This window comes from Thermobia domestica, chromosome 7 (assembly GCF_964235325.1).
Source record: "Thermobia domestica chromosome 7, izTheDome1.hap1.1, whole genome shotgun sequence".
Classification (NCBI taxonomy): Eukaryota; Metazoa; Arthropoda; class Insecta; order Zygentoma; family Lepismatidae; genus Thermobia; species Thermobia domestica.
This window is the reverse complement of record NC_137460.1, coordinates 29528440-29549950: the sequence shown is the minus strand read 5'-3', so window position 1 is coordinate 29549950 and position 21511 is coordinate 29528440. Positions and strand designations below refer to the sequence as shown.

Genomic DNA, 21511 nt, shown 5'->3' with positions numbered 1-21511 from the left:
CACATCAGTTACGTGGATTACAATCAAAGAACTCAGGATAGTGGGAGTTGGACTAATGGATACTTATGTACAGAATTACATCATTAGGACTACTATATTATTTCTATAAATAGTGTTTCCTTGTGCAGCTGTCAATATCTGAAAGTCTGGTCTCCTATTAACACTTTTCGACTGACCCAGTCCTCATTTCACATATCACACTTGTGGTATATTCACTACCTTTCGCTTTATTAACTCTTCAGCAGTATATTACGTCAATAAACTCGCTTAATAACAATAGTTCTGCGAGAGACTTATAGAAAAGAGTAAAATCAATTAGTTTAGTACTGCAGTCTTCCCAAAAACACAGAAAGCACAAATGAAGCAACAAATATTTTATAAGCACTTACAATTATTCAAAACAGTAATACTTCAGATGGAAGAATGCAATAAAAGCTTTGAAATCTCTCTAAATTTTTTAATGTTAACTTCTGAATAACTCAATTACAAGAACAGATTAAAAATTAACTTGTTAAATTTTTTGAAAGACAGGTACTTCAAGTTTGTAAAAAAAAATGTGTGGTTTGAACAATTCAGTTATAATAAGTTTAACCCTTAAGTACTATGGACGAAAATAATCACGTAACTACTATGGAACAGTCTGTCAGACCGCATTGTTGTTTCACATTTTCTGAATAGTAGTTTCATTCCATGTTTTTAAAAATGATATCCTACATCTCTTAGTTGCTTATAGAAAAGTAAAACATACTAATTTCACGATGTAAAAAAAGCTTTATATTTTTAAAACAATGAGAAAGGGAACATAGTCCAAATTTGCAACAATGCTTTCTTTGTTATTCTAAAATTGTAATTGTTGAAATATTCAATTTTTTCTCCGTTTCTATGTAGTCAAAATAACACTAATTTAAAATACACTGTTCTTATAGATGCGCTGAGAATAAAAATTCAGTAAAAACAGAGAAAAAAAAATGGAATTTTAGCTTTTTTAAACTTACAGGAAGGTACTGTTATAGTTGTACTCGTACATTTTTTTAGTGAAAAGGTAATGAATAAAATTTATTTTTAGTTCTTATATGATGGAGAAAGTAAAGAAAGTACGTTTTACCGTTAAAGAAAGTACCGCACTAACTTTTCTGACAGCAGGCACTTTCTTCAGGTAGGCACTTATATTTTCTTTTTCTGCACTGCAAGGAAATCGGTACACCACACTGCTGGCACGAATGAATATCTTTGCTTTCCACTTACAACTCAGTTGACAGAAGACTACGTTTTCCGTTTGAACTCCTTATACGCGATGGTGGGAAACTCACTTTTAAGCTGTAGTATGCTCTTGATTGAAAAACTCAGCTCTCGTGGCAGATGTCCGATGAACAATCTACGTTTTTTGTGAGGCCTAACAAGTCCTTTTGCGAACGTTTTCATGAAATCAAGTCTTGTGATCACTGCGAACTTAGCGTAGACTTGATGCAAGACATACGCATTGATACCACACGCAACATCCACCAGCATAAAGAAAATTGTCAATGGCTATCGTCTTGTTCGACGACTTGATGAGTAATCTGTACATTTTTTTTTCTAGAGTATCCACTCCGCCTTTACTCATGTTATAAAATGTGATTATTTCAGGTTTTTGCAGTGTCTGGTCATTATTTGATGTGTGGTGCAAGACGCGCCACACGATAAGACACAAAAGAGCTAATAATCAGTAGATAACGAAAGACAACTGATCAGCAAAATACTCACGTAACTACTATAAAACATCTGTGAGACCACTCGACCCCTCCAGCGACGCGCACAGGGAATCAGTTATAACACGAATTTACAATACGTAACCATTTGCTAGAGAGAAAGGTAGACGAAAATATCCACTTGTAGTAGTGAGATTGTGGAAAATATAATGATATGAAAAGTCGCAGCGGTCTGAGAGACGGTCCATAGTATTTACGGGTTAAATTATTTCTATTTAAGCTTGTTTTCTATTTGCAGTCTCGTTCATTGAATTCAATTACCCAAAGTTTAACAGCAAACGAACCAATAAGCCTTTAACTCAACACACCGTCATTTCATTTAAAAGTTTACAATTAAATGTCAGGTGATTTCGGTTCCACTTTACTGCAAATAGTTATTTCATTCTCTACATTACATCAATGGAATAATCCTAAATTGCATTCTTGGAGTTTTATTGAGTTCTACAAAAATAAGCAGTGTTAGCTGTTGAAATTGCGTAAAAGCCACACCTTCTACTACTAAACAGTACCTCCCTGAAAGCTGTACAATACATAAGCCATGCATTTTATGACAAATAGTGTTTTTCCACTATTCTCGTTTATGAGCATACCCACTGAAACTGACGCGCCTGTTACCTATAAACACAGCTCTTCTCTATTGCGCACCCTTGCTACCCTGCACTGACTTGGTTAAACAGTATGCACGCTTTTTAGTGGCCATCTAAAAGAAGTTGGTTTCTATTTCATGCACAAGTTTTGATGGTATATATCCACACGATATCAAACAATAATCACTACCAAGACAGCCAGAAGGCATTTATTCCGAAGTTTCATGTCCATCTGTTTTTCCATCAAAACCGTAATAAAAGCAATAAAACTTTAAAATTTTCCATTTTCACTTTGTCTATTTATGTTCTGTTCGCTTTCATTAACTTACGAAATGGGGAATAGGTTAGATTCTGTTTGGTTAGGTTAAAAAGCTTGTAGAAGAGTAGTATCGCATATAGATTAGTAGCAACGTTAGTTCCTGTCTGTACCGAACTGTAATATTTAAATTACATTGTTCTGCCGAGCCAATGTCAACGAGTGAAGGCGGGCTGGAGTCGTGCAGAGTAGGTTGTTTTCTATCTTTATTACAGCTAAATGGGAAGGGGATCCATTACACTAACAAATATAACTTTCGCCCACGGATCCTTGCACTTACTTTCTAACCACACTTCAATTTAGGGTTTTTTACAATACGTTTTCAGATTCACTAATCTATGATTTTTACAAAGTTTTAAAAGATTTTCCTCATTGTCAAACCATTGCTTTACCAATTCACATCCAGCGCAACATTTTTGTATATTTGCAGCCATGTTGACACCACAAATGCTCGATGTTTTCCCATTAGAGATGGGCAGGGGGAATATTTCCAGTGGGAGGAAATTTGAAAAATGGGAATATTTCCGTGTTTTTTGCTTGGCTTACAAGTTCCCGGTAAGGAATTTATTTCCACTTTTTTACTTTATCTTCCAATTTATAATAACCGTATGACTAATTACATTATTTTAATATATTATGGTTTACTTCTAAATTTTAAACAATTTGGAGGTTAAAATATTTAAATTCTTTGACGGTACTTTATATAACTAATAGTATGAATTTTAAGTACCATTTACATTTGCACTAAATAGTAGAATAATTGTTTAGTATTGAGGGCCAAATTTGATTGCGAAACATACGACAAATATTTTAAAACTGTGTAGTTATGTCTTGCCATTCTTGAATGCAGACTAAATCCCTACCACAGTTTGGGCTTCTATGAGAATTTTCAACTCTCTGTATCACGATGTGTAGCCAAACTTGAACGCCGACTACATCACATTCCAAATTCATTGTACGTGTAAGCTTTTGTGATTAACATGTGATCAGCCAAAGCTGAAGGTACCGTAAACCTTTTCCCAAACTACTCACATTTGTGACGTTTTCCTCCTGTGTGGACTAACATGTGTCTAGCGAGAATTGAACGTCGACAAAATCCCTTTCCACACTCTAGGCATATGTGAGGTTTTTCTCCTGTGTGAATTAACATGTGTGTAGCCAAATGTGAACGCACTCTAAATCCCTTTCCACACTCTTTGCATGTGTGAGGTTTTTCTCCTGTATGGATTAACATATGTTGAGCCAAATTTGAACGGTTACTAAATCCCTTGTTACACTCTAGGCATATATGAGGTTTTTCTCCTGTGTGCATTAACATGTGTGTAGTCAAATTTGAACGCACACTAAATCCCTTTCCACACTCCTTGCATGTGTGAGGTTTTTCTCCTGTATGGATTAACATGTGTTTAGCCACATCTGAACGGCAACTAAATTTCTTTCCACACTCTAGGCATGTTTGACGTTTTTCTCCTTTGTGGATTAACATGTGTGTAGCCAAACTTGAACGCACTCTAAATCCCTTTCCACACTCTAGGCATATGTGAGGTCTTTCTCCTGTGTGAATTAACATGTGTGTAGACAAATGTGAACGCACTCTAAATCCATTTCCACACTCTAGGCATATGTGAGGTTTTTCTCCTGTATGGATTAACATGTGTTTAGCCAAATTTGAACGGCAACTAAATCTCTTTCCACACTCTAGACATGTATGACGTTTTTCTCCTGTGTGAATTAACATGTGTGTAGCCAAATGTGAACGCACTCTAAATCCATTTCCACACTCTAGGCATATGTGAGGTTTTTCTCCTGTATGGATTAACATGTGTTTAGCCAAATTTGAACGGCAACTAAATCTCTTTCCACACTCTAGACATGTATGACGTTTTTCTCCTTTGTGGATTAACATGTGTGCAGTCAAATATGAACGCAATCTAAATTCCTTTCCACACTCTTTGCAAGTGTGAGGTTTTTCTCCTGTATGGATTAACATGTGTTTAACCAAATTTGAACGGCAACTAAACACATTTCCACACTCTAGGCATGTCAAAGGTTTCTCTCTTTTGTGGATTAAAAGGTGTGTAGCCAAATTTGACCGCAATCTAAAACCCTTTCCACACTTTTTGCATGTATGAGGTTTTTCTCCTGTGTGGATTAACATATGACTCGACAAGTGTGAACGTTGGCTATATCTTTTTCCACACTCTCTGCATGTGTGAGGTTTTTCTCCTGTGTGGATTAAAATGTGTGTAACCAACTTTGAATTGAAACTAAATCCCTTTCCACTTTCTAGGCATGTGTGAGGTCTTTCTCTTTTGTGTATTAACCCGTGTGTAGCCAAACTTGAACGTACGCTGTATCCTTTATCACACTGTTCGTAAAGGTGTGACTCCTCAGCTGTATGTATAGACTTATGACTTGAAGAAGTTAAAATTTGCGTATTGCGTTTATCACTCTTTCGGAACGTATGAGGCTGTTGACTTTTATGTGTTACCATATTACTTGACAAACGTGAGAGAATAATACCTTTGCCGAACTGCTTCGTAAGCTCAGATTTCTCATCTGAATGAGAAATTGCGTCCTTTAATATAATAAACGTATTGTCTTCTCTGCGGTCACATTCATTGTGGCGCCTGTAACATTTTCAATAAACAAGGAAACGTGAATTGACTTAATAAGTAACAAACAAAAATGAAATAATTCATTATTTGGTCTAGGAATTAATTCGTGCGGGTGGACAAGAGATGGCGCAACGAACGGAGCGTCCCACAGTTCCGTGTATCCACACATGTGTTGCAAACCCCTGTCATCGCGTATCGTTCGTAGTATAGGGCAGTGGATTAAAGCGTCAACAACACCAGTTTGTAGTGAAGTGAACATGGCGCAATTTGTGCTTGATAAAGTGTTTTTGCGGGTTGTCCTACTGCATTACTTTAACATGCAGAAAAGTGCGACTGAAAGTCATCGTATTTTGGTGGAAGTGTATGGTGACCATGCTCTAGCTGAGCGAACGTGTCAGAAGTGGTTTGCACGGTTTAGAAGTGGTGATTTCGGCTTGGCAGACCAAGAGCGAGCTGGACAGCCAAAAGAATTTCAAGACGAAGAATTGACAGCATTGCTCGAGCAGGATTCGTGTCAAACGCAGGAACAACTTGCAGCAGCATTAGGCGTTGATCAAACAACAGTCTCCAAACGCTTGAAAGCCATGGGAATGATTCAAAAGATGTCACATTGGGTTCCACATGAATTGAAAGACAGAGACGTTGAAAGACGAAAAACCATTTGCTAATTGCTGCTTCAACGACAGAGCAGAAAGGGGTTTCTGCATCGAATTATTACGGGTGATGAGAAATGGATCCATTACGAGAACCCTAAACGAAAAAAGGCCTGGGTGAAACCAGGTGAACCAGGTCCATCACAACCAAAACGAGATATTCACTGTGCAAAGGTTATGCTGTGCATATGGTGGGATATGAAAGGTGTGGTGTACTATGAGCTGCTGCAACCGGGTGAAACTATGAATGGAGAACGTTGTCGACGACAATTAATGCGTTTGAAGCAAGCTCTGGCCAGAACACGACCAGAATGGGAGAACAGACATGATAAACTTATTGTTCAACATGATAACGCTCGCCCACATGTCGCAAAACCGGTCAAAACCTATTTAGAAAATGTCGGATGGGAAGTTTTACCCCACCCGCCGTATTCACCAGACGTTGCTCCTTCGGACTACTACTTGTTCGATTGCATGAACAACGATTTGATTGGACAGCGGTTTACTTCTTCAGAAGATATCGAAACATGGGTCTCTGACTGGATCGCTTCCAAGGATGAGGACTTCTTTCGCCACGGAATCCGTACATTGCCTGACAGATGGGCGAAAGTGGTGGCTAGCGATGGACAATATTTTTCTTAAGGTATTTATGTATTTTGTGTTTGTACTACAGCTTCAATGTGTGCCTACCAACCGCACGAATTAATTCCTAGACCAAATATATTTCAAGATAAAATTACGATTATTTTTGTTGTTACGGGAAATATGGAACCGAAAACTATGGACGTTTTCCAGATCTCTCTATTCTCGAAACAAAAGTTTGTGATTTGCTTTAAATGATGTACAATTATTTATATATACGATATCAGAGTTAAGTACATACGAACGTATGTATATGATCTGCTTGATGTGCTATGAAATAAATATTTCATTCTTATCAGTGAAAACAGAAATTTATTATCACTCAAATATTTATATATTATTAATTTTTGTGTCACAAAATTATACAATCGCAAAAAACTTGTTGCAATTACAGCTACAAGAAAATGTGATGATGACAAAGAAACAAAGAAATGGTATAAAAAGATTTATAATATTGCACAAAATATGTCATTCGAATCAGTATAGCAATCTCTACGTGTTTCTAATATAGTCTGATATTTTGAGATAGTAAACTTTAATACGTAATGCAATCTTTGTGTCAATTGATATATAGCTACGCGGTTACATCTGATACATACTTAAGCCGTCTTATTAAGTAAATACTTTTGAGAGGCTGCGAGTATTTCATTTCTTTGTAATTTTTATCTGTTTATTTGAAATACGTGACATTATGATTCCAGAAGTCCACGTTAAGGTATTGTGAACATGCATTAGCACCTTCGTCACCCTTAGATTATTACTGGTGCTATTGTACGTTTCTGCTCAAGACGTTGGATTTAAATTTCTAATAACCTGGTGTAATTCTGTTCGGGGAAATCAAAATTCCATACTCGGTTTGGAAACCTGCTATTACTTTTTTTTTCAAACAATGCTCGCGAGTGTTATAGGCATCGTGAAACACTTCAGTCATTGTTGTTTATTATATTAGAGGTTAAAATGCCGTTTAAAGATAAATGATACACGGTGAATAGCAAAAAATGCAAGAAATGTGTTATACATCACACTACAGTGTTATGCATCACATTACATAAGACAAGGAGCTGAACTGTGTGAAATAAAATATTTAATATGTTTAGTGTCTATATTTAAGTGATATTTTATCAAGTAACGTTCATTCAAATGGTTATCATAAGGACTGGAAGAGGATTAAATTTTTACGTGAAGAATTATATTTTGTCGGGACTCTCTTTTGCATCAGTGTTTTCGGAAATACAATATTCAAAAGGGAGAACATGAACAATCTGCATATCGTCGCATAAGAACCAGAGGAATGTAACTCTATATTCGTAGGTTTAAAAGCGAGAAGGCAAAAATATTGTTTTCTTAGAAAGATGTGAATTTAATACGATGTCACTGATCTACATTACAACAGACAATCGACCAGAACAGATGGCGTTACGTTGCGTTTACAGCAAGTGTGGATTTCAAAATTGTGCCCAAACATGAAGAAAATGAAAACCACATTTTTGAAATTACGTTCCCCTGGTTTTGTGCGACGATATTATATCTCAGTAAACAAACTCGACATCTAGATAATTTGGCATTAGCTACGGAAATGAGTAAATCGATTGAAATTAGATTTTACACTGCAGTTAACCAGACATTTATCTTACCTAGAAAACTTCTTCCTTTCTTTTTTCGTTACTGTCATTAGAATGAAGATCCTACGAGTAAGAGAACAGATTTAAATCTTAGGCGAAAAGCAATGTATCTCACGAGTGGATTATGGTAAGGAGGTGAAATTTTTCATAAAATCTCTACTCAGTACCAGTGAGAAAGTGATCAACGGCTTACGAAATGAAAACGGGAAATTTCCGTAATTTCCTTATATATAAATTTAACAGATGATATAAAATTAATGTGTAATGTATAGATCTTCATTATATATTCTCTGATGTAGTTAAGTGATCACAATCTTGCTAGCATACCAGAAATTTTAAGAAAACTACGTTTTCAAGAGGACGTTGTGAAATTACCCTGTAAATCCATGTAATTTCAAATTAACTTATAGACTTGTAAATCTGTTTTAACACATGCAACGTCAAAAAACTTGTAGTATAGGACTTAAGTATTAACTAATGGGAAGCAAGCCATGTTTATCATTTATTTTTCAAATAAGGCCTTTATAGATTTGGAACGTGCTTCTTTGCTTATATAGAGCGTTATACTTCATAAAAAAACATCGAGGAATCACTACTTCTTCCTCCGGAATTCACATTAGTATTACATATTTCATTCCCGCGTTACTAGAATACAATACTCAAAGGAGAAGACTATTGGCACTCTTCACTAAGTATCTCTACTTAGTGTTAAGGCTCTTATACATATCTTCTTTAAACACAAACTTGACGGAATAAAAATTATATAATACAATATGCCTAATATTATCATGAACACTGGACATTTATAAACCATTACAACATAAAAACTACAAAAGTAATTTATACTTAACCCGAGAAAGAACATGCTAATTTTAACCTTAAAAGGCCCAAGGGGTGCCTCTGAGACTCCCTGCTGCATACATAAGCTACCTGAACTCACTGCGGCTATTTGTATTTTCCGTCATTCATATGAAAGGCTAGTCACTACTTTGCTATGGAATCATTTGTCAATGATAATAAACAATGAACAGTATCATATGATTAGAAAAGTGCATACTTGAATAAGAGCCTCAGAAGCATCCCTTGGACTTTTACGTTAGTATAAAATATAACGCTATTCTTTCAGAGATAAGGAAAAAAATGCTTAGGAAACGCAATCAGAGGGTGTATTTCAAAGGAATGGAAGAATTCTAGAGCACAGGACACGGGACGAATTATCTATTAAGAATAATGGCATTAAAATTGACCAGTGTGCCTCTGAGGCAGCCCTTGAGTATTGATGGGCAGTGGGAATAGTTTTTCTTAAAGCAGTTTACATCTTTTCTCTCATAAAACCTTGGATTCATAGCTATCGTTGTGCTTTTGTAATTAAACCGTCATTAAAGAATGAAATGACGCTTAGAAGGTATATTTTTCTATGCTACTATGGAACTTTTGTTCGAAACGCGGGATGTACTTAAACAGTACACCGCAATGAAAACTGAATTAACATCGCTCTGAAATCAATCTAAATAATAATGATGATGTCGGCCTAAAGGAGTTCTAAATAGAAGAAAGAAAAGCCGTTAATAAAATACCCTTTTCAAGTGTATTAGGAGGATATTGTCTGAGAAAATGCTGCTGTCCTTAATAAAAATTGAGACTAACCTTAGTTTGAAATCGATTTGTAGGCATAATGACAATCTCCTTTTAAAGGAAATCCACAGAGGGAGAGAGAGAGAAAAAAAACAACGTCCGGCACTCTTTTTAAAGGTATTAAGATTAGTAGCTATTGCTTAGTTATTTTTACTGATTAATCTCTTCTTATCTTGTATTCTAAAGCAATTTTTAAATGAAAAATAAACAACTCTGCTGGACTTGTATCTAGGGCCATTCTCGTGTCTGCCTAAAATCTAAAAGCAAAGTAACAAAATTTCTTTCACTCACTTTGTAACAAAGACCTGATCTCAGATTACATCCTCTGCAGTTAAAAGCAAAATAGCTGGTACTAACTGTTAAAGTTCGAAACATGTTTCAAATAGAATTATTGGAATTTTATTATTTTTTGTACCTGGGATATTTTTACATTCCTTTATAATCTCAACTAAGATCTCAATTCTTTCCATACGCTTAAAATGAATGAATGATCTCAAAATTATACCATCTGCAGTTAGAATCAGAGTGTGTCCCGTTCTGATCAAAAAGTTTGAAACAAGTTTAAAGCTACAATCAATATTTCTATCATTGTTTGTCAGTACAGACATTTACACTTCCTCCTTCATTCCAAAAAAGAAAAAAGTCACGATTTGCTTCTCTCTTCTACTAGGAGTAGCACGAAATCAAAAACATACTTCTGCGATAGGCTCAGGGCAACGCAAACAAATTAAGAATCGGAAAGCGATTGAAATAGAACGAAATACAATTTTCTTTGTATTTTCCGGCTAGGGATATTCTTACAAATTTCTAAATTCTAGAAAGCACAAACTCTTAATTTGTTACACTTGTCTAGTAAAAATGAAAATGAGTAGATGAATAAATTAATCATTCTGCATTATTGGTTGTAGAGTGGTTGTAATTAAAAGATACAAATCCGAAACATGTTATGAAAATGTTTGTAATTCGTATTCTTGAAATATTATAAAACTTGTGGTTGAAAATAGTTTTCCGCTTCTCAACTCAAAGGACATAATTTGAAATTATCGTATCCGTATTAACTGATGGAAACACATTGTCTATTGTTATCTGATACAATATAAAGGATACAACAAGTATGTTCGCAGATAACAGAAACTAAGATTATCCATTTCTTCTATTTTTTACCTATTGAAAATTTTGACCTTTCATTTACGTGCTTTGAGGTGCTAAGGTTTCACTTCAAATAACGTTATCGGTATTAATGAGTGAAATAATTAGCTACTATTTTCTACAAACTAAGAAAGATAACAATATCTTAGGTATGAGCTACAAAAAAAAAAAAAAAAATCCAATCGTTATATCTGTAACATGTTTTGAATCTGGATATATTAATGGCGAGCATTCTTCTTTTAAGCATAGGGGTTACAATTTGAAATCACGCCATTTTGTAAGATAAGTGAAATGAGTTTAAATTTTGGATGATCTTAAAGAAAGAACGGACCTAGATATGAGTCACAAATTATTTCCTACTTTTGTATTTATTAGAGACGTGTTTCGACACAGTAGGGAGCACTGATGCCTAAAAATTGTTGTAATATTTTTATACATCAGTGGAAAAATTGTGTATTGTCCTGGATTACTCAATACGTTATTACTAATAATGTATATTTTGCAGTTATATTTTTTGTATGCTTTGTTCAAAAACTGGCATATATATATATATAAGTTTACATAAAATTTCTTTTATAATAGTGTACAAGTTTGTAGTTTTCCATGTATCAATCGAAATAGCACTAGCTTGAGGAAAAAATAATACTTATACAAAATATTTTGAAACAAGGAACTGATCAGAATAAATAAGAAGAGCAGCGTTCTTGCAATCTCCATGTTCATTGCCGACACAACTGCCATTTCTAATCATAATTATAATAATAACTCTTATTATAAAAATTGAGAAAAATCAATGCCAATGAACAAGAATTACTGCGCATTAAAACTATGGATTCGATACTGATAGCGGCCCTATTTGATTAATTCCTTATTTCTACTTTTCGTAAAATTGTAGGCTCTTTCACTTCTATAGTTCCCTTTTCCATATTGTTAATCATAAATGCAGGTCAACTTGCTGTTATAAATTATGAAGCGTGTTTTTTTTAAATAAGGTCCGTTTTGTTGTAGACACTAGTAGTTCTTGCGCATACCACAACGAGCGTGTGCGTCTTGTACGACATGCCTCGGGAGCAACTGTGCTCAGTTTCAGCTCCGTAGCTGGCCTGGACGGTTGTGTTCTGTGCTTTAACAATGTTTAACCCTTTTAAGTTTTTTCGGTCGTTTTCGACCGATATTGTAGTGTCTTAAAGATTCGATTAAAAGGGAACTAAGAATGCTATTTAGTTCCGTTTTTTTTTTATTTTTAAAGAGAGGATGCATTCAAAAAAGCCTTGGAAGGGTCTATACGCTTCCGAGCGTCAGAACATAGGGGGGAATGACGTCATCAAGTTACAAATTCCCTTCTTTTATTGAGGTCTAACTTCAACTTTTTTTGGTGAGCTTCTCCTTAATCCTAGAATCCTAACATTTTTCTAAACAATCAGTGGACCAATTAGTTTTTATGAGAATTTTTTGGATCTCTTCGTCAACATAGAAGGGGAGTTCAGAGGAAGAAAATGGTAAAAAAGCGATATTTTTGACCAAAAGTCCCACTTTCGCGATTCTTGCTCCGCTCGGCAACATGATAGGGATAGAGTGATACTTTCTGAAAGCCTACTCGATTCTGAAGAGAACGACGTATGAATCATCATCCTACGATAATTAGGGACGTGTCAGGAAATTTTTGAAATTTGTATAGTATCCTTGGGAAATTTCGGAAATACTCACAGAAGAGGAAAATATTTTTCCCGCTCGTAGTATTGAAGATAGGAGATTGGTATTTGGCACAAGTAATTAGCACCAAAAGTAATATTTTTTAAAGTGATTTCCATATCTCTATGTTGACAATGGGCCGCGCCAGAGGGTACCAAAGAGGGAAAATGGGATTTTTTCTGCAGAAATCCCTATTTTCCTCACTTGAAACCTCCTCAGGAACGTCCTAGGGACATGCGGGTAATACCATCTATAAGCCTACTCTATTCTAAAGTGAACAATGTACGTATCATCATCCTACAATAATTAGGGACGTGTCAGGAAATTTTTGAAGTTTGTATAATATCCTTGGGAAATTTCGGAAATATTCGCAGAAGAGAGAAATATTTTTCCCGCCCTGTCCTTAGTATTGAAGATAGGAAATTGATGTTTGGCACAAGTAATTAGTACACTACGTATTATTTTCGAAGGTGATTTCCAGATCTCTATGTTTACCCAGGGTTGCTCTAGAGGGCCCCAAAACGGGAAAAAGGGATTTTTCAGCAAAAATCCCTATTTACTCAAATTTTTCCTCCCTAGGGACGTAAGAGGGCATGAGGGTAATACAATCTGGAAGCCTGCTCTATTCTGAAGAGAATGGCGTATGAATCGTGATCCTACGATAATTAAGGACGTGTCAAGAAATTTTTGAAATTTATATAGGGTATTCTGGGACATTCTGGGAATATTCGCAGAAGATGAAAATATTTTTCCCGTCCTTAGTGTTGAAGATAGGAGATTGGTATTTGGCACAAGCAATTGGTACACTACGTATTGTAAGTGATTTCTAGATCTCTATGTTTACCCAGGGCCGCGCCAGAGGGCTCCAAACCGGGAAAAAGGGATTTTTTCTGCAAAAATCTCCATTTTCCTACATTTTTCCCTCAGAGATGTCCGAGCGACATGCGGGTGATACTATCGGAAAGGCTACTCCATTCTGAACAAAACGACGTATGAACCATAATTCTACGATCATTAGGGGCGTCTCAGATATTTTTTAAAATTTGTAGGGTGCATGTTAGGGAAATTTTGGGCGTTTGTTTCATGCTCTCTTAACATGGGTAAAAAATTTTCCCGCCCTTACTATTCAAGACAGGAAATTCGAATTTGTCACAAGTAATTGGTACACTACGTAGTATTTTTCCAAATTTTTGGAGGTCTGTGCGCAGACCCGGTAGAGCCTCAGGGGGCCCCAAACTTTGAAGAAGTTTTTTTTTTGGGGGGGTAGATAATCTCGATCTTTCCTCAAACAATTCCCTTCTGGCATATTATAGGGACATGTAAGTGGTACCGTTTGAAAGGCTGTTCCATTCTGAGAAAAACGAGGTATAAGCCATGATCCTAGGATAGATAGGGAGGACACTGTCGCTGCTTATCTGAGACTCAAGAAAAAAGAAGAAAAAGGCAAGAATTTAAAAGGGTTAAGACTATCAACTCGCCCGCCGCGTGTGAGGTTCGCTCAGTGATACGGTTTCTGTCAGCAAGAAACCTGTCTGCTGCAGAAATTCATCTACAAAGGAGGGGTGGCGAAAAGGGCCAAAATCGGCCCCCGCGGGGGGTCGTTTTTAAAGTAGCGGTACGGACTGCATTTGACCTATATGAGCAATCTATAAGATATAGAACGTCAAAAAATAATAAGCATTTTCATACAGTGCAGAGTAGTTTATAGGAAAATATTTGTGGAAGGAGGCTTGTTGCAAGAAAATCCTTGAAAAGGGGTTGTTTTTAAGTTATTACGTATATAGCGCAACGGAGTACGAAAATGATTTTTAAGTATGTTGTGTAGGATTGGATAAGCGTTAGCATTTGTAAAAATGGCCACACTACTCCACAGCGCTCATAGTGAAAATGAAACTCATCCCCTACCCCCCTCAACCACTACAGCACACTGAGAACACAGCTGACAAGGCCACTCTGTATCGTAACTACTCAGTAACAGCTTTGCTTCAAGGTCGTGCTGTTGTATGCCAAGTGAAGGTCGGATGGGAATGTTTCGTGTTGTTTAGTGTAAAGAACAGTTGTTCGAAGATGCCTAAACAGTACAATTGTGACTGTTGTGGATCTCGAAAGGCATTACGTGCTTTAAAAGTGTTACGCAACTTGGAAATATTAGAGTATTTGAAAACGAAACACAAACATTTGGTGGTTAATACGAGAGTTTGTGGCAAGTGTTACACTGAGGGATACAAGAACAAATGACGAAGCAGAATACGTTCGCGTTTGGAGGACCGCTCCTCGCAAACTCCGTCCGCATCGACATCTGCCGCAGCACAAGAGATGCCTACTGCCGCATCGCAGGAAATAACTAAAAAACATTTGCCTTGATTTGGGTCGGACTGCTAATACGCATAAAAAATGCATCATTTGCAACAGTGAGACAAACCTTAAACTGATACCTCCAAGAGCTCGCTGCAAGATCTTTGTTGAAAATGGTATTATTATTTCTAAAGGAGTGCGGTCTTGCTCACGGCATTTAGTAGGTGATTTTCTCAGAAGTAATGAAGTGATCGCGAAAATGTGTGATCAGACCAATTTCAACAAAACCGAAATAAAAGATCTGATTGAAGGACTGCGTAACATTGCATCTAAGAAGGGATTAGACTTTGACACTCCTGATGCGTTGAATAATGACGACTCTTGGAGACTAACCGGGACCACAATTGAGCAGTTCAATGTTCTTGAAAGCATAAGTAGTAACGTGAAACACACTGTCAACAGAAGTGCCCGAACTAGTTTAGTGGTATTTTTAACCAAACTTCGCTGTGGTTTGTCCTATAATATCCTATCTACAATTTTTGCCTTATCAAAAGATGTCATAAAACGATGTGTTCACACTGTTCGTAAGGCTCTCATGTTTGAATTCGTTCCGAAACATCTAGGTTTCAAACATATTACTAGAGATGATTTTATTCAGAAACACACCAGAGCATTTGCGAAGACCATCTTCACACAAGGAGAGGATAAAGCTATAATAGTTATGGATGGAAGTTACATTTATATAGAGAAGAGCTTGAACTACCAGTTTCAGAGGAGGACATATTCAGTCCATAAAGGTAGACCCCTGGTTAAACCCATGTTGATTGTGAGCACCACAGGGTACATTTTGTCTTAGGTCCATATTTTGCAGATGGGAAGAACAAGGATGCCTCTTTTATCACAGCGCATATGCGACAACAAGCAGAGGGTTTAAAACGTTGGCTTAGTGAGAATGATGTCATCATCGTAGATAGAGGATTCAGAGACAGTGTGAATCTTTTGGAAGACTTGAATCTAATAGTAAAGATGCCACATTTCCTACAGAAACAAACTCAACATACTACACAAGAGGCTAATGAGTCGAGATTAGTTACATCAGTGAGAAGGGTAGTAGAAGCCTCAAATGGTTTACTAAAATCTTTTCAAGCACTAGTCCACGTCATGCCCAATTCTCAAGTGCCACACATAGGAGACTATGTCAAAATTGTAAGTAGCATCTGCAATCCATTTAGGTCTCCTCGAATAATGGAAGATGATAAAGTGCAAAAATAATTGGAGAAGGAATGTTAGAATTGCACTTCCATCCCAATGAGTTGCAACACCGCGTGACTGCAGAAAAGTGGTTAAGAAAAAGGGTTATTTGGCAAGAACTGACTGCTGACACTTTGACCGACTTCCCTCGTTTAACACTTGAAGAACTTAAACAACTGACCTTGGGCGTATATCAGCTGAAACAGGCGACCTCTTATACAGATGAACTAGGCCTTTACAAGTTGTTCTCACACAGATAATGTTCGGATGTAATAAGAGTTTTAATTCAGAGCCGACACACATCGTCCAAGATACATACTGTATGGATACAGTATAATATAGCTACAGTTGGATCTTGGTATTGCCAATGTAAAGTTGGAGCACGTGTTGTAGGATGCTGTGCTCACATTGCTTCTGTGTTGTGCTTTATTGGTTACTATCGACACCTTCATCACCCACAAGAAAGACACTCCGCACATTATCAAGATTTTATAGAAGATGCTGATAATGACAAAGCAGTAGACTCAGATTGACAGGGAAGTGAAAATAGAACCGTGTGTTTCTCTAAAAGTTGTGTTACGGCACTGAGTGGTCTGTGAAGAACAAACTAATAAAATGACTATTGTGATATTGCCATTCTGTAGTAGGCCTATATCAAGTAGTTCTAATAGCGGATACAACAAATAGTGTTTTGACAACATAAAAAAGGAAACGTTTTGTCTTTTTAATATTCATTTTGTTTCGTTTTCGTCAGTAATGTTAGTTTCTTTTCCATGTTACCTACAATATAATACGATTGTGCATTTTTTTGTTAACAAATGGTGCTGTGTAAAACCTTAATTGCAAAATATATTTGGTTAACATTCTGTTTTTCATACATATCTGCTCTAGTACTACCATTGCAGCATAAATGAATTGAAAAATCAAGGGGGCCCATTTTAGGCCTTTTCGCCACCCCTCCTTTGCGAAGTGTACGGTGATAGGGTTATGAGTGCAAGCAAAGTACGTAAGTGGGTACGAGAATTCAAAAATGGCCGTGACAACGTCCATGAAGAGGACCGCTCCGGTCGCCCTTCTACGATTACAGACGATTTGGTGGCTTCAGTTAAAGCGAGGGTTCCTGAAAACAGGCGCTTCAAAATAACAGTTCTCTCAAACGAATTTCCTGACGTGTCGAGATCAGTGCTTTACAGAATTGTTTCCGAACACCTAAAGTTTAGGAAACTGTGCTTCCGCTGGGTCCCGAATCTCCTAACAGAGGACCACAAAAACCAAAGGTTTGACTGTGCGATGAAGTTCTTGACTGGTTATCACGGAGAAGGTGACGGCTTCTTGAGTCAGATCGTAACTGGAGACGAAACATGGGTTTCGCATATCACGCCCGAATCGAAGCAACAGAGCATGGAATGGAGACACACACACTCGCCTGTAAAGGTGAAGGCCAAACAGTCTCTGTCCAAGCGCAAAATTATGGCTTCGGTGTTTTGGGATAGGCATAGTGTTTTGTTAGTCGACTTCATGCTACGAGGAACCAGTATGAATGCAGAAGCATACTCCCAAACCCTGAGAAGGCTACGCAGAGCGATTCAAAACAAAAGACGTGACATGCTGTCAAAGGGCATTATTCTTCTCCATGACAATGCAAGACCTCACACTGCAGGTCAGACCCGCAATTTGTTGGACAGTCTTTGCTGGGAAGTTTTAGACCACCCACCCTACAGTCGTGATCTTGCGCCGAGCGATTACCATCTCTTCCTCCACCTCAGTGGCAACCAAAAGTAAATTGTAATAACATTTTAAATAATACCGTATTGTGTATGTTATACATAAATTCATTCACAAATTAGCTAGCACCCACTAGAAGCGACATGAATAACAAAATTCAATGTTCTAAATCATGACACGAAAAAAATATTTTCGAGTTAAGGAATCCACATAGGTAAGAAATTTACGTTCCTGATGTATTGTGTTACTTTGGATCACAAATATGCAAGCAATGAAAGCATTTCAGGGTGTTACTCATAATATCTTTAGAAACGTACAAATTCATTCATATTCAACACGTATGATATGTAGGCTTATGCTATATACAGTGTTTTGCGCTATCTCCGTTTTCGTGTATACTTATTTGTGTAGACCCAATTGATCCTAACAGGCGCATCCCTTTGCTTCCAGCCGTACCAACACCATTCGCCTTGCCCTAATTTACATAGCAATCTTTTTGTTTTACTGACCATCTAGCACATATTGGTTAGTGTTGTTTGTACAATAAATTCTTGTATCGCCTACGTGCAACAGGACCCTAAAGTGATCCTGTAAGGAGAAATAGATGCCCATATCCTAGAAATGATTGCTGAATATATAAAAAGTCGACTTTCTTGAAATAAATGAGTACCGGTATGAAATGAATTTATGTATGTATGTATGGCCATCTACAATTAATGAACATCCATTGTTGGTTAGAATACTCTTTTATCTTGTTTTTTGTTAACGTCTTTCGAAGCCCACCGAAAAGGTGGAGGCTAGACTCATTCGAGCTAAATCCTGAATAAAATAACAAACGTCCATAGTTTTTGTTCCAGTATAACCATTTCACGTTTAAATTTCGAAAATTTTAGGATAAATTTCATTCTCACGATCTGTTATTTTACCTAAGTCTCTAAATAAATAAAACATTATCGTCGAGCACGCATATTATAAATATATACAAGAATAAAGAATTTAGTGAGAAATGCATACTTAATAATAAAGAATCATTAGTTTATCAAGATACAAACTACATAAGATTTTTAACCATGGTATCGATCTCATAATTATAATTTTGTATACAGTTAGTCTATGTGTGCCATGTCATTTCCAAATTGCAGGTTAGTAATTTACGTTCGAGATATCGCCAATACTATTAATCTGAGTCAATTACTTTATGAAAAATTGAATATTACCTTTCTGGCCAAACTGAATTTAAACCTTTTGTTGTTAATTGTTGAAATTCCTTAGAGTACGACGCGCAAGTCCCTTGAACCGCTAGTTTTCTTAGCGTTTCTGTATCACTTTCAAATGCAGGATGTTCTATGGCAAATTCTGATTTTACCGTATCAACATTTAGTTTCTCATCCAAAGAATACATAGCTACATCCTTCTCCATTGTTTGCTCTCCTTCCGTTGTAGATAATACTAATTCTTTGTTGTCAGTCATTAGTTCGTATGTCCACCCTTTCCCTTCGAGTGGATCTTCCTCAGGTAAGTTATAATCAATTTCTTCTTTGCACATCAATTCCAACTTAACAGATGCCTCACCAGCCATTATGACTTCAAATTTAATAAAAATTCGACACTGTTCTTATACTTCCCTTGTCTTTTAAGCTTCCAGTGTTAATGAAATGATTGACAAGATCGTTCACAGCAACTTTACACTTGCAGTCAAACATACGATCAGATATCTATGAAATACAGAATAAATGCAGTTTGAAAACAATAAGTTCTTCACAATTTTAATGTCCCACGTAACAAAGACCATTGGGCAGTTATCACTTGTATTAAGCGCATAATAAATTATAAGAGCGAATTACTTAACAAAAGATTTAAAGTATAAAGTAGATAAGTATGCGAAGAGAGGTGTTACCAGCTCCCACGCCACGCCGTGAATAGAGATGGGCATAATCGAACGACCGTAGTCGATTCGTTCGATTTTTCTCATAGTTCGAACGAATCGATTATTAGTTCATAGTTCGGACGATTCGTTCAGATGTTCACAAAAGTGTAGTCGACGAAATTTTTTCTGCTATTCATATGTTCGTTCATGTACACGTTCATTTCTAAATGAACAAATCGTTCGAACGGCTTCTTGTAGAAGAAGAAAAAGACATCAACTCTCTGTAACTGAACTGTGGTTCGTTCAGCACGTTCTCCTTGCATGTGAATAGGCGGAGCTTAGTAGAATAGGGAGAAAGTCAATGCAATTCTCATTTTGAACACAGCGCGGGGAGTTCTCGATCAGATTTTTTTTTTTTCATTTGGTCCTTGTACTCGCGAGCCCGTCTGCCCCTGTCCCTGTCTTTCTGTTATACTTGTTGCCTGTGAAGAGGAACAGGGAGGGAGGGAGACAAGCAAAATAAATGTGAAGTGTCATAAATAGGAGAATAAAATACACCATTCTTTAGCAAGCGTTTGCCTCTTATGTTGAAACCAAACCACGCTCAAAACAAAATCATCTACAGCAATGAAATAAAACATTTCTAACTTAGAAGTGAACTCTGTATTAAATAATGTAATGTATAATTTCTAAGTACATCAAGGTGACCAGACGTCCCGTTTTAGCCGGGACAGTCTCTTATTTTCAATCATTGTCCCGTTTTTTTTCTGATTCTCAAACGGGACACCTAAATGTCCCGTTTTTAAGCAAAAATGACCCAGATGTCCCGTAATTATTATTCAAAATATAAATGGTCATTGCAAGTTCTACGCTCTTCCGTACCGACACTCATTGGGAAGGTTCAGCCGTGCCTAGAACTTCTGAATATTCAAATGAAAATAGAGTGCTCTGTGGTTCAAGTGGGAATTGAGTGGGAATTCTGGGTGTTTAAGTAGTTAAAAGTATTGTTGGGTAATACTTAAGTTAGAAACACTGTGTTATCATTCTTACTTGTGTATTTTGTAAATTGAAAACACTGCTGAGTCCCAAAATGCAATGTGGAAGTCACTCCTCCCACCCACCCACCGTCGCCGATTCGTATGCGTCCCGTTTTTGAAAGTAAAAGTTCTGGTCACCTTGAAGTACATGGTTGTATTAATTTACAATGGTAGCAAGTCGAAAGCCATTTTTTTTTTAAATTATACTTCAACATTTCTGCAAAAAAATTTTAAAAATTCTAAACTACTTCTAAGTATGAATAAGAACAATACCATGTTACGTAACAATGGCTTCCATTTAGCTCAGTTTGAGCAGCATCGACAATAGTGTTGCCACGAAACGAGATTTTAGGCTGTCTCGGCACTTCTCTTGAAAACGCTGTCTCGTTTCGAAAATTATTGTCTCGTTTTGTGGCACTGGCATCACTAACCTACAAGAAATCATGTTATGGTACTAGAATGCACACAAAACAAAATTTCTTGATTTTATTGTATTTGATAGGTGATAATTTTTGAGATTGACAATTTTCTCGAAAACGATTTTATTTTTTACTTTTTTAAATAAATAACAGTTTGCTGAAGATACTTGAATATCAAGTAGCTGTAATGTGAAAATTAATGATGCAGTGGCGCGACAGGATTTCTTTTTGGCAGGGCTCCGAGAATGGTTCGGA

The 21511-nt window shown here is 36.6% G+C and overlaps 1 protein-coding gene across 2 annotated transcripts; it reads right to left on the bottom strand.

Annotated features, from left to right (window-relative positions):
* Positions 1 to 1566: 1566 nt before the first annotated feature.
* On the bottom strand, positions 1567 to 19980 carry LOC145689957 (uncharacterized). 2 transcript variants are annotated; one of them, XM_081764337.1, is made up of 2 exons: positions 19151 to 19969; positions 1567 to 5281 (listed from the first exon to the last, which is right to left on the bottom strand). In XM_081764337.1, exons 1-2 carry the CDS (start codon positions 19510 to 19512, stop codon positions 3676 to 3678), a joined length of 1968 nt encoding a protein of 655 aa, XP_081620463.1. In that variant the 5' UTR covers positions 19513 to 19969; the 3' UTR covers positions 1567 to 3675. The 2 variants fall into 2 exon arrangements, with proteins under 2 accessions (XP_081620463.1, XP_081620464.1); XM_081764338.1 differs by lacking the exon at positions 1567 to 5281 and adding an exon at positions 8068 to 8249 and having other exon boundaries at positions 19151 to 19980.
* Between the last annotated feature and the right edge of the window lie 1531 nt (positions 19981 to 21511).

Excerpts from the sequence above, each read along its gene's own strand:
- LOC145689957 (XM_081764337.1), bottom strand. The coding sequence starts at position 19,512 with ATGGCTGGTGAGGCATCTGTTAAGTTGGAATTGATGTGCAAAGAAGAA. Across the intron at positions 5,282-19,150 it reads AATTCAGTTTGGCCAGAAAG|GCGCCACAATGAATGTGACC; the intron begins GTAATATTCAAT and ends AAAATGTTACAG.